Source organism: Malaya genurostris, chromosome 3, assembly GCF_030247185.1.
Source record: "Malaya genurostris strain Urasoe2022 chromosome 3, Malgen_1.1, whole genome shotgun sequence".
Taxonomy (NCBI): domain Eukaryota; kingdom Metazoa; phylum Arthropoda; class Insecta; order Diptera; family Culicidae; genus Malaya; species Malaya genurostris.
The window spans coordinates 100,212,396-100,226,777 of NC_080572.1; the positions used below are offsets into that span (position 1 = coordinate 100,212,396).

Sequence of the window (14,382 nt, forward strand, 5' to 3'; positions counted from 1 at the left end):
ACCACTTGTTATCATTATATTTTCAGTACAAAATAAATCTAAATAACTTTCCATTCATCAAAATTTGAAATGAGCCGTAATTATAGATGAATATAACTACTCTATTAGACATAGTTATCGAATTGTGTAATTTAACATGTTACAATTGATAAATTGATTGAAAGTTATTGATTTAGTGAGCCAGTAATTTTAACTGTTCACTCTATGGGGAAAAATCGGAGATGAAGAACGATTACGACCCCTATAAAATTACATCTTCCAAACCGGACATGTTCGCCATGACCCATCCGATTTCGATGAATTAATCTTTAGTACTTTTTATTTATGCCTTACTTTATAGAAATTCGTTGTGTTCTCGGAGAAAATTATGCCGATAGAAAAAAAGTGCGGTTTTTCGGTTACGTCACTTTTGCCATAATATCTCCGACATCGTTAGTGACCGTCATTTGATCTTCAAACTAGCTAATGAGTCTAAACTTGTTGAAATCGGTTTAGCCATAGTCGATAAAAATAGGCGGGTGAGAAATGTCAGAGACATATCTGCATGACTTGAATACGAATACAACTGACATGCTTTTTCCACCTTTCCTAACATCGATAATCGCACGTACTAGTTGATTGATTGTGTGAATATTGGCAAATATTGGCATATCGATACAAATTCATTTGATTTTTGCTGCCATTTTCAAGTGAAGCTCCCAAAATTTATCGTCAGTTGAATAATCGTACCTAGTCATTTGAAGTTTTTCTTGATCAGTTTCAAGTGCTAAGTAGCTTAGCTGCTTCATTGTCTTTGCTGTTGGTAGTGAGCAAGTTCGAATGAATAGAATTATAAATGGAGAAAAGTATTAAAAATGAAAACTGAAGGAGGAAATTCCCTGGGCTTTGGATGATGAGCTACAGGGCGCGTACCCCCGCTTGGTGGATGGGGGTGGGAGTCAATTTACACTTCGCGTATTGACAAAGTCGGACCATACCGAGATCGATCGTTCGCTTATAATTGCAAAAGATGAAAATTATTATGTTGTCTGGATCGATCACGGAGTGGACAGGACTAATAATGCTTGAAATTGACAATAGGTCATTAGGTGGTTTCGAGCATTCCTATGCCTGGAATTGGTCACCAATTTGAATTATTTCGATCCAGTTGGGATGAATATTAATATATCATATTCGTCCTGAACTTGGTGAATTTAATTCTAAAAGGAGGACTATTGTTATCAGGAATAGGAGTAAATTGATATCTTATGAGCCGTTTAGGAACTTTCAAACCTTTCCGATCCGGCTCGGTATCGGTAATGTTTACAAATTGCAATGACGGCGAAACTGATTAATCAGGTGTGAATACACTCTCAAATCGGGAAAGGTTTGAATGTACTTAGATTTCTCCAACTTGGACACAGATGTCACTATCTAACTAAAAGTGTGAGATGTGTGTTTCTGGAAGAGTTTGACGGAAAGGAAGTCCACGGTTCACGTGGACCATTTCATCCAATCACACCTAGTATTTCTTCACGAAATACATATAGTTCTTGTTTCCTGGATGCGTGCTCAACACTAGAAGGTCCAAAACTTAGTTTAGACCAAAATTGCTCAAAAACAGTCAAAATGATTGAAAGAGAGAAAATCAATAATATAAACAGTGACAGAATAAATAAAAGCTAGTGCAGTGTGCCTTAGTGCATATATCGTTAAATAAAGAATTAGAAAAGTTCACAGAATTTCAAGCTATCCTTCCATTGTTTACATATTGTGACTTTCCTGGGCAATCTAGTGTTAAATGCGCATCCATTTCATGTAATAGCTCATTTGATGACATATTAACTTTTGGTAAGTCACAATATTTCTATTTTTATTATTATCATTATTATTATTGTTTTTGTTATTGTATTATTATAAATATTATTGTTATTATTGTTGTTGTGATTGTCACTATTATTATTTCCTATTAATATTATTATTGTTATAGCAATCATTAGTATTTCTTTATTCTTGATAAATTATCACATTGAGATATTAACAGGTTTCTCTGGCATAGTCAAAAAAGCGATGCAATGGGGAAAAGGAAATGTAACATAACTTCGACAAAGATAGAAATTATCAGTGCAGATTAGAATGGATAGTGTTAGTAGACCAAACATATCTACATCTATTTAGGAAATTTAAAGTAATAATCGTTTGTACCGCTTCAGACATAAAAGACTATATAGGAAAGCAGGGCCAAGACCGAAGCGGATACAAAGCGAAATTTTCCAAAGTCTCATCGACGAGGACATTTAAGACACAGAAGCAATTGGTAGGATGACAAAATACTAATACGATACAGACGCACGACTCAATGATTGACTGGTTACAGGGTGAAGCACACACTTCCTGCCCAAGTGACAAACTCTCGGGTGAACTTGCAATAGAAGATACTCGTATCTTTCGTTGCAAATTCATAACCGTAAAGGAATCTGTCGCTTGGGTTACATGCTGGAGGGAACCTATCAATGATAGGCCGGTTCCCTCCTTCGTTACTAGTGTTCATTTGGGCACCATAGCCTAGTTCGTCTGGTATGGAAAGTGCGGATCGTTGTAACCACCCCCCTCGGCCAGAGTAGCCAATAAAGGAAAAAAAATGAAAACTGAAGGAGGAAACTATTAATATATTTCAGCTATCTGGTTTGTCTTTTATCTATGCATCTTGAATCAATTCGAATTTTTACATGATCCTCATTTGAAGGCCGCTCTCACACTATTGAAAAAGATATTTTGTTACTTCAAGAGATCAATTGACGGTGGTTAAACTGAGCTTTGCTGTGGAGAGAATCGATTGAAGAACTGAATGCTGTCCGTTCGGTACGTCAGCGAACGAGTCAGAGTGTGAAGTTTACTGCAGTAGAGAGATCGTCAGTGTGTCTCACATTCGGTTTCAATTGAATTGAATGAAGTTTTACTGCACTGGTCATTGCTCAGTTGTATGAGTGACACCTCATTGAAACATTTAGGGTGTATGTCATTGCTTAGCTGTAACGTTTCATTATTCGTTTGTGGTGCGTGTCTTTGCTGGGTGTCACAGCTAAACTGCCAGCTCGGTAAATCAAAAATGGTAATTTAGTTAAAACAAAAATCGTTTAGTTGTACCAAATTTCGAACCAATGTCGAATGGTATGTGACACTCGGCCCTTGGTTCAAAAGTCGGTTTTCACAGTAATTGAATAATAACCCTATGTTCAGAATGCTCAAAATTATTCCAAGTAGAGTGATTTCTCATCATTTTAAATTCATATATCATGAGAATTATGGAATTATCACAACCGATGTTCAATCCCTATATTATTTTCTTCGTGTTTATGACAGTGCATAGAACAAAAATGACTATTCTGCCTTTCACTATTTTCGGCAAAAAGTAGTTTTGAAAAAAGTAATATCTTGGTTTTATTTATGTTTCACACACTTCTTGAGACTCCATATAACCGTATGAATCGATGAAGAAATTATATGTTAGAATCTTATAATATCTAAGTTATTACTACATCATATCACAGTAACGATTTACATATACGCTTACGTATTTATAATGGTTTCGCAACGGAAAATAAACCTTTTTTCAACTAGTAGCTAAAAGCATAGCTGTGATTAAAGATATGTTAGAATCAAGTAACGATAACTTATAAATGATAGTTAGTTCAATGTTTACGTTATAAAGAAACATTGCTGTCACCTTGTTTTAACCAATATAACATAAAAACCATGTTCGTGGTCTTGTTGCAACAAAGTTGGGTTAAGTGGTATCAAAACTTGTTACGGGTTGCTACTATTTAAGTCAAATAAACTTATTTTCAACTAGTAGCTAGAAGCATTGTTGTGATTAAAGATATGTTTGGATTAAGTAACGATAGCTTATAAATTATATTTAATTCAATATGACACAAATATGTTATTATTGGAAACCTAAATAACTATTTCGTAACTAGTTATGTTATGATGAAACATTGCTGTCACCATGTTTTAACCAGTATAACATAAAAAAACATATTCGTGCTCTTGTTTCAACATAGTTTGGACTTTGTCGTATCAGAACTAGTTGCGGATTGCTACTTGGGTGGCGATAATATATTTTTTACCACACAATTAAATATCGCATAACAAATGAGAGTAAAAAATACAGATTTTTTATATAGTTTATTCCATTTCGTATATTTCAGTGAAACAAATTATCAAAATACTGTACGGAGTTAATTTATGGTTTTCAGAAGGGCCAAATTGTGGAATTCTCTACGCCATTAATTACTGTTTGGAGCATTTTTCTTGAATGCGAAGTAGTCTAATGCAGGATTTATTCGCCCTCGTTTGGTGCGAATTTTGCTCTGCGATAAATGCACAAAGCTAATCAATTTCTAGCGCATCTACCATATTCGCTAGACGTAGCCCTTAGCGAGTATTTTCTCGATTTATTATTTTAGTTAGTTTAACGTAAAGTCTAAGTCCATAACTAAGTTTAGTTTTTACAATTACTGAGCGGAAAGACAAATTGAGAAGTTAAATGAATAAAAGCTCACAGAATAGACATATTTTTTTTGGAAAAAATATACACCCACAGGCACGACTTGAATCTGCGTTCTTATGCATTCCATGCATACTCGTTTACCATATCCGTCACCTGGAGTACATCGATATGTTCTAATCCTAACCACCGGCTTCTTCTATGAAGGATTAGAAAATTGCAAATTTCCAAATGAGTTGATTGTTTATTCGTAACTCGATACTGACTCACGTGAACTCCGAGAACAATAATTATTTATTTAGGTTATGGCTACTTTACGTGAATGCTGAAGTACGTATGAAAAATAAAACGGAATCAACTGTCGTATTTTAGGAAAAGTATACATCTCAATCGCACCATACCGTTTTAACACTGGCACCTATAATACAATTTGAACGAAACTTCCCACATGACTATTCATTGAATACACCACTGATCAGATGAGAATGTCTCCAATAATAATCAGTTGAATGACCAGTCACGATTGCGTTCAATGTGCCCGGAGAAGTGTGATTTAGCATTTAGTGCAATCTGCAAGCTTGATCGGGTGAGAGGCAATTTATTTGTTTATTTTTTCATACTTGTAAGATTGAATATGCAAATATGAATAAACCTTTGGTGTTTCTACGGAAACAAATATTTTTACTTTTTATTTAAAGGCTACAATAACCCAAAATTTCGTCTGAACTAAAACGTTTTGTGCCGTGTCAGGATATATATTATTTCAAGATTTCTCAAATGGCCCTAGACTCTAAGAGAACAGCACTATCTTACGAGGTCACGAGTTCAACATTTATGTCTATCCATAGCGTTCACTTCCTTAAAATGATATGCATACATGTGTGCTCGAGCTAGAACTGATATGAGTTCCAATTCAGCTGGAGACAGCACCATGAACGAGCCATTCGTTAAACTAATGAAGATTGATTCTTTATACAGCGAACGAGTGTTGTTTAGACGGTTTGCTTCAGTTTGCGTTCGTCATCCATTATTGGTGACAGTTCTAACGTCCGTGTCTGCATTCTGTATGCAATCAAGTTATGTTATTTTCAGCTACACGAGTGAACATTCCTATATGTACATTTATGACACAGATAATTCGGTTCCTATGGAAAATTTCTCATCGATGCGCTTCGGTTTTGTTTCTTTTCATATGCCACTGATGCTGCTGTCGCCGCCCACACTCAGATGTCAGCCGGACTGATGTCATGTGTTCGCGAGAACTCGCCACCCCTGGAGGGGTCTCCTGCCGCTGTCGGAAACAACGGTGGCCAACTCATCGGAATCCACAACATCACCAACAACAGTGGCAGTCAGTTTCTCGATCCGAACGACATGCCGATAACCATCACCACACCGGAACATCTACACCAAGGTAAGTCTTTTCCCATCTCTTCGCCTATAGGGGTTATTGGACAGAAAATTAGTATTCGTCGTGGAAGGTATGTTGCGAACAACGTTCCGTGACACTAAGTAGAATTTTTATTGTCGCTATCATCAACAACATCAACGATGACCCCGGTAAACCGCAAACTTTGCAAAGCAATGAAAATTTCCGCGAATTCGTATTGAACGCAACCGTACGGCATACTCGAGAGTGAATCACAGCTCGAACTAGTTAACAGTGTCAGTTGAACAATAACAAAGCATGGGGGATTATGTGCATGACAAAACCGCAATTGGTGCTTCTGGATGTGTCATACGGTTATGGTCATCCTAGAATAATGTTTTTTGTTTCGTTGGAGGTTCCGTTGTTTCTATTTGAAAGACCAAACTCAATAGCGGAAGAGATAAATATAACTCATATATAAATCACAAACAAGGAGATATACTTTCAAGTTCTGTCGGTGTTGAGTATTACTATTTATTTTATAACATAGAAAAGTTCTTTATTTTATAGTATTCGTTTTCACTATGCCGAAGGTACATTTCCGATAAACGTGCCTAATGACCGAACAATTTTTCAGATGGACACGAAAATAATAATTTCATAATTTTATTTTTTGTTTCTTTTTTCTCGTGCAATACAGTTTTTCACAAATAGTGAGAAAAGTGTACCTCTCAACTGAGATTCCATTGAAATTCAAACGTTTAATACTGCAAAACTTTGGAGCTGACTGTATCTGTATGATACATCTTGGTAGCATACAAAACAGGCGAAAAGTTTTCGTTTACCCCTGTTCGTATGTACACGTATGGGTAGCAAAACTTTATTGCCCGTTAAAAAAGCATTATGTTTCTGCGTCCATCAACTCGAAAATACCCCTACAGCCAGACAATCAGCAATACATTGTGCCACAGTTTGTGCTGCACGTAAATTGCTTGGGTTAAGTTAGATTGCGGTTAACTATTTGTGCTTTCTATTCTCTGCCACATGAGTAGCTTTTCCATTTGTAGTCGGTCTCAAACAAACTTGAGTGCTTAGTTGCATATGGCGGGTAATTAGGTAGATTTGAACCATAATAACTGAAAATCCCATCGGACTTCTAAGGTTATTCGCAACGCTGTTTTATTTCATATGCACTGATCTACTTTAGTTTAATGAATTTAGAGTTATTCGGGTTTATTTTCAACTGAAAATAAAATGATATCAAGTGGTGAAAATTGTAATACAGAGAACGTAAGGAGAACTTCGATGAACTTACTTCGTTTGACAATGTATTGGAATTTTGATTGAGGTATTTTCTATGATTGAATGAATATTAAAGCAAATTACACAGAAGAAATTTTTACTAAAGATCTGAAATTTAAATTTTGTTTGCAAGATTTTTTTTCAATGTCGAAAAATAACAATCGAACTGTAAAATATAACCATGCTTTCTAGAAGGGTTATTTCTGACAACGACAAAATAACTGATCGACTGTCAAATTTTAACTAAAAGTTGAAATAATTCGCGAGTTGATCTCCAGCCTAAACAGTTGTTTGTTTGTGAGTATTTTGCAATGTTTACTACTTCGATTCTAGAATGGTAATTAAGTGGTAGTTTCTGTACTAAAGTTTGACTGATTGACAACTTTCAATTCTACCACGCGGAGCAAATGATTAAAAATTACCACAAAGTTTTCCTATAAAGAACTGATTTGTGGAATTTATTCGATGTTTACAACTGTTGAGTACTTTTTGTTAAAGCTTGCTTCAGATAGAATTGGAACATAGACAATTGCCTGTATTTCAGTCATCTATTATTGAATTCAAGATCTTTTTTTATACAACAGCGTTTTCTTCATACTTTTAAGAAAAAATACGGATAAAATTATTCGTCACGGTTTCGAAGGAATTCTCGAATTTTTCCTGTAACACGGCTCATTAGGCGGCGCACACCTTCTTCGTCCATTGTTTTAGCTATCTTATTCCACCAAATCGTCATCTGATTGATGTCTTTGACAACCTTTCCCTTTGCCTTGAGTCTCCTCTCCATAATTGCCCAGTATTTCTCAATAGGGCGGAACTGGGGGTTAAGGTTTTTCGGAACAAACTGGACCCCTTTCTCTGCATACCATTCTTGAACGACTTTGCTGTAATGACAGCTTGCCAAATCTGGCCAAAACATTACGGGATGGTAGTGGGATAAATTTTCTTGCAAATTTGTCGGCAAAAACAAATTTATTTTTTTGTGGAACATCCCCCCGAGCCGTTGCTAAGTAAAATTTTTGACCTGGGATTTGCCCGAAGTCAGCATGACTTAGGTTTCATCGTCCATCAGAAGACACCCGTCGAATTTGGTCAGCACCTGGTCATATAGTTTCTGAGCACGAATTTTGACCATACTATTCTGTTTTATGGTCCGATTTGGCTGTTTGCTAGCTCGATACGACTTGATTCCTTCCCGGAGTCGGGTACTCCTCACGGTACTATGGGCAGCACCGAACTTTCTGGCCAAATCACGGTCCGACAGATTAGGATTCCTCTTAATCGTCTTCAAAATCTTACCACGCAGTTTCCCGTCGACAGTTCCACTCCGACGATTGGCTTGAGGCTTCCGAATCGTTGTCAAAGTTTCCTTATAACGTTTGATAACGCGCCATTTCTGGGCAATTTCATCTGTTTAGCTAGCCTAGATGCAGACCACAATGGATTTTCCAAATAACTGTGCACAATTTTTTCCCTTTACAAAGTACAGTCGATTTGTGGAATGTCAAAAATCATACGTGAAGCTGACAAAATTCCCGACACGTGGGCGCCAAGAACTTCCAAATCCGTCCACCAGGAGCGCCACAATATGAGCAAAAGTTTGTTCCAATTCTAAATGAAGCAAACTTTATGGGTTATCTTAAATGTGATGTAGTGCAAATAAATGTATGTATGAATGACACACGGCCCTCCTGGCCTCAGAAAATATTTCTAAAGTTTGAGCGAATTCTATACCATATTTTTCATATTCATAAAAAAGGAAAAACGTGCGCCAAATTTCGATCAAATTGGAAAAAGGCGATTATGATTTTGCCACTTTTTTTTCTGTTAATTTCTGGAATTGCTCAGTTGTGCAATCCTACGCCAATACTTCGAACAACTTGTCCCTTACAGTTATTTTTTCATCCAGAACCGACTTTCGATTCCGGAACTACCTCAAAGATGTGGTTTTATAAAAGAAGATGCATAGATATTTTGAAACTTGTCAGTAAATTATATTTTTTTAAATTTTATCTAGAATAATCTCCCGATCTCAGAATTATAGAAATCATTCGAGCCCTTCTTCATAACCAATAACAAAAATAAGAGTAAAATGTTTGAAACTTGACTCAAAATCATTCCTTTTCGTTGGACTTGTTAGTTCATGTCCAATAAAAATCAATAAAAACTCACTTTGGCTATACCGGTTTCCGGAAACACCAGAAACGACGGTCAAAAATTCCGAAATGGAATATTCATCGATCTCTCAGGGAACACTGAGGCAATTATGATTCCATTGATTCCTATTTAATTTCGGTTCCTGAATTTGAAGTGTAAACAATTTTATCCGTCGTTTAAAGCGCCGATGAAAAACTTGTATAAAGTTCTTTTGAACTATGCTCAATACGAAAAGTGTGGAATTGTATTCCCACATGTCACGGTGTGAAGATTTTAAAGGAGCCTTCCAATGGAATGCTGCACAAGCAAATTTGCCGTAATTTCACGGCGATGTTTATCAGAATCTGATTAAAAAGCATTACATTCCCGATTCCTGTAAAATATAAAAACATACACTGTTTGAGACCTTCAACAATCAGTAAGTGTCTTTTCCGCTACGCTCAAACAGAAGCTCGAGTTTCAATTTATTCCCCGAAAGCGTTTAGAAATGCAAAAATAAAACTCGTGTTTTATTATTTTGAATGGTCTACTTATCCGTATATCATCTACGTTGGAGTATTTCATCACTCCAAAGTAGTTCTGAATTAAATAAGATTCCGTGTTTTCTAATTTGTCGGTGCCTTTTATCTAGTTTTTGTAACCTGACTGAATAATGCAGAGATAGTGAGTATTCGGGGTGACTTTGTTTTGCTGAATAGTAGGATATCATTTCCCATAAATTAAGATATCAAACACGAACTACGATGAAGTAGATTCGGATGTTGAGGAATTCAAAGTACAGAATAAACATTGATGTTGGTAGTACAAAATTCTGCCATGTACCTACACAGAAAATTCTTGCAAGTTCTATATCATCAATCGAAAAGCTCATCCTTTGTAAATCGATCAATTATAAGAATTTAGAATGCTCACTATTGTCACTGATTCAATGAAAATATCTCGTTTTTTTAAGGGTGTCCCATCTATGCTGTCATATTTCGTGTTTTAAGAATCAGTGCAAAGTTTTGGTCCTGAAAACCAATGTGGAACTTGAGCTTCTTGTTGGAAAGACTGCGAAATGTCAATTTCAATTACCAATTAACACTAAAAATCCTTCCAAGTCGCGAATCGAACTGTTTCACGACAATTGGCTTCTGAGACCAGTGTCAGTTTAATTACCTGTTCGAGGACGAATAAAAGTCACCTACATTAGTAGGTAAATATTTGAGTGATCAATTAAAATATGACAGCGAAATAAAAAATGAACAAGGCACAAAAACAGGAACTGACATATTTCAACCTACCGATCCTTGCTCGGAAAGCGGCAACTTTTGAGCACATTTTTTTTGTAACCGAACCAGTGAAGATACTCGTGTCGAAATGGAGTGTCGTAGCAAACAGATCCAATACTACTCATCTCATTAACCAATCATCACCAATTTTGTCTGGTTCTATTGCCGATTTCGTTTTCCGTATTCGGTCCGTCGGAGTGTATTCCAACCAATGAAGTGGATCCGAAAGCCGAAAAAGATCATTACGGCAGAGCTTCTTCAATGGTAATTTGCATGTAAAACTGGTCCGATTCCAATAGTTCCGGAGTTGTGTGAGTCATCTTGCCTCGAGGTGTTGTTTTTAATTCGATGCACCGACAATTGACTAGAGTAAGGAGTTGGGAAACAGTAAAATGTTACAGCTAATTACGTGCTGTATCAGGAGATTAGTAGATAATTAGTGTGACACTTTCGAACTTGTGTAACAATCTTCATACTCGACCAAAAATAACCAATTTTTTTAGACTGTTTTTTTACATCCACTCAATTGTGCAGTTATCTGTCAGTTTCCAAATGAGATCATATTTTAGTGTTTAAATGACTTGTTTTCGTTAACAGTTTTGAATTGAGCAAATGTTTTTAAATTACTTTAGCTGTAACTTTTTTGGCATCAAAATGCTTTACTCTTCACTGTACGGGGCCAAGTGTCAATTAAATAATGCAAAACTAGCCGCGTAAACTTTTTCAGTCATAATTTTGAACGCTTTCAAGTTGTTGGTTGATGGAAACTCGTTGGATTATTAATTTATATAACTAAACATTTTACTTAAACATAACGAGATAACGTCGTTTAGGTAATTCAATCGGTTTGAATTGATCTACGTTTTCAGGAGCCAATCATGAGTATATTTAATACCAATTAGCTGTTGATTTTGACTCTCCGATAACCAGCAGGCCAATTTAGAACTATCGGCGATAGACCTTATTTGAAGCACTTATATATCGGTGATTTGTTGTTGGATTGACCACATTTTACTCGATTAAAAAGCATTACATCAATATTGTATGCTTGAAATAGGATTAATTTGTTTACAGGGCCGTGTGCATGCTGGAAATAACGTATGTTTTCAGGTACATCGGTATTTATACCAATTTTTGATCATAATACAGATATGTTCTCCTAGAATACCGGTTGTGGGGTCTTTTTTGACGTGAATACGTCTTAATTTACCATGGGGCGCTTTTTCAAAATTCGCTTCGAGGAAGAATGGGTGGACCTTAATTGTGTATATCTCGAGTTATACTAAACGCTATAACATAATTCTTTCTCCATGTCATCAGAATTTTGATCAGCAATGTATGATTAAATTTTCACCAGCCTGAGATAAACAACTGAAAAATTAAGTTAAATCAATTTTCTGGATACAGTTAGGAAAATTCATCACGCTTGCCTGCCTTTCTCGTACCCTCGACGGCGGTTTTAGGGGGCGGTAGGGTCTCACTCTTTTGAAGTCATTTATTTTTTCTTTGTATATTTTTATAGTTATGGCTTTGTCAAACTTTCAAGCCTATCGAAATAATCTCTGGAAGTTATGATCTTTCATCTTTCTAATCTAACGCATCGAAAAAGTAAGAGATCCTGCACAGGTCCAAGAGTTCTACTTTGACATTCTAGAAATGTTTTATTTTAACAATATATTATGAAAAAATATGATTTTTCGAAAGTATTGGACCCTTAGAAAAATAAACTGTTCATTTCAATTCTATGGACAACAAACTTTAAACGCGTTTTTTCGCACTTAAAACTTTGAAAACTGCTTCATAAATTATTTTCAAACTTTACACAAACTTTCTACATACAAAATGCCTAACTCCACATTTTCCTTTTTTAAACAACCATAAATTATTTTAAAAATTTGTAAAAATCAAATAGAAACGTAGGGGTGTAGACAAACATCTACTAGAATTATGATACTTTTATTTTTTGACTTCTGATTATTCGGCGCTGAGGTACAGTGACCACCGCCTATCATGATTTCTGAAACGAGCTCTCGAAAATACTTCTTCGCCGACTTCTTTCTTAATATTTCTTCACGAAGAAATTACGAAATGTTGTTCGAATGATGATTTTTGTATTGTGCATTGTGCATATTCCATCCGTTAATCCCTACCAGAATTTAGAAATTTAACTTCCGTAACAAAATTCAGGATATGACTTTTAAATCTTGATTCTGTAACTAAATGTTAGATCTGAACTCCAAATCCAAATGGTTCTTAGTATGCAATAGTGGAAATCATTGGAAATAAAATATTTTGTGCGGACTGTTTCTCGTGTTTTCGTGTATTGTTGCCATAGTGTTTACCGACACTTTCCGAAGATAATCGACATTTTAACGAAGGATCAATAAAGTTACACTATTACTGAGTTTACTGGTTCACGGTTACTGATTCAACATTTCCCGATCAAAATATATGAAATCTTCTTTTGAATCGATTCACTGTATATAAAAATAATAAGTTTGTACGTTTTCTTTCTCGAAAATTATCATTATAAAATTAAATCGTTTTATTTGTCCAGATTTATATCATGAGGTTGTTCGTATCTAAAAATGATTTTTGAAGTAACTTTGGAATCATCATTTACTTCCTGTTAAGGCCATCGTACAAGTACCATGCGCACGGGTGGTTTTAGGAAATTTTCGATGGAAATTTTGAAAAATTTTTCAAAACCAAGAACATACAGACCTTAGAAAAGCATCTATCTATCTGCAGGGCAAAAATGGCTGAAAAATTCGGAGGATTTTCCGAGTCTTATCAAAAATAGCTCTGAAAAAAATGAGTTTTTTGTGATCTTTCACAATTATTTGAAAGACTAATTCGATGGTATGAAATTTTTTCTGTCAAATAAACCTTATGTTGGCTACAAGGATCATATTCGGACACATTTTTGGAAAACCTTTTCACGCTTTTCATGGAAAATCAACGAATTTCATATAACCGATTTCGTCGAAATTTTTGAAATTCGTTGATTATCAATGAAAAGCGTGGAAAGGTTTTCCAAAAATGTGTCTGAATGTAATCTTTGTAGCCATCATAAGGTTTCCATCGAAAATTTCCTAAAATCAACCGCGCGCATGGTACCTGGACTAATAAGAATATATTCATATTACAATATAAAAAATTTGGGAAGGGTTAAAAAGTTAATTATCATAAAAGAATTCAATTTTGTCATTCGCAAACAATCTAAGCGCTTAAATTTCTAATTGTTTACTTGGTTTTTACTTTCGGGCATCCACCATCATTTTTATTTTTGTGTTTATTATGGGAACCTGTGAATTGTTTCCTTTTTTAATGTAATTGTGCTCGGTCGTGTCTTGCATTCAACCCAGAAGTTTTTTTTGTTCACTAAACCAGCCCCAAATTTCCTTGGTACGACACTGGCTGATTGTTTGGGTTGGAATCGTCCGTGATGGCTGAACTTCGCCGATATTCAACCGAGATATACTTCGGTAACTACTCATAGAACGTCATCATGCCATCATTTTGGGTCCAAGGGTTGGGTTTTCCAACAGTACTCGAAACCGGTTCTTAGAGCGAAGAAAGCTCAACCCAACTCTGGTATGCGAAATGTTTTCCAGGCTTTATTTCTGCAGCGAGTGGTTAAACTCAAGAAATTGACCAATGTATTTTGAATAAAACGTTTGCGTTCTGATCAATTTATCAGTTTGTGCCCGTGAAACACTTCAATTGAGGTTCCCTGTAGGAATGAAATATTTACGCAACAACATTATTTTTCCTTCATACCATCGGAAAAA

General features: G+C 35.6%; 1 protein-coding gene across 2 annotated transcripts in view; it reads left to right on the forward strand.

Annotated features, from left to right (window-relative positions):
• LOC131437425 (putative uncharacterized protein DDB_G0277255) overlaps positions 1-14,382 on the forward strand; it is a 284,777-nt gene that overhangs the window by 191,847 nt on the left and 78,548 nt on the right. For both annotated transcript variants that reach the window (XM_058606752.1, XM_058606754.1), the window contains one exon: positions 5,717-5,903. In XM_058606752.1, coding sequence (XP_058462735.1) covers positions 5,717-5,903 — 187 coding nt within the window. The remainder of the gene's footprint in view (positions 1-5,716; positions 5,904-14,382) is intronic.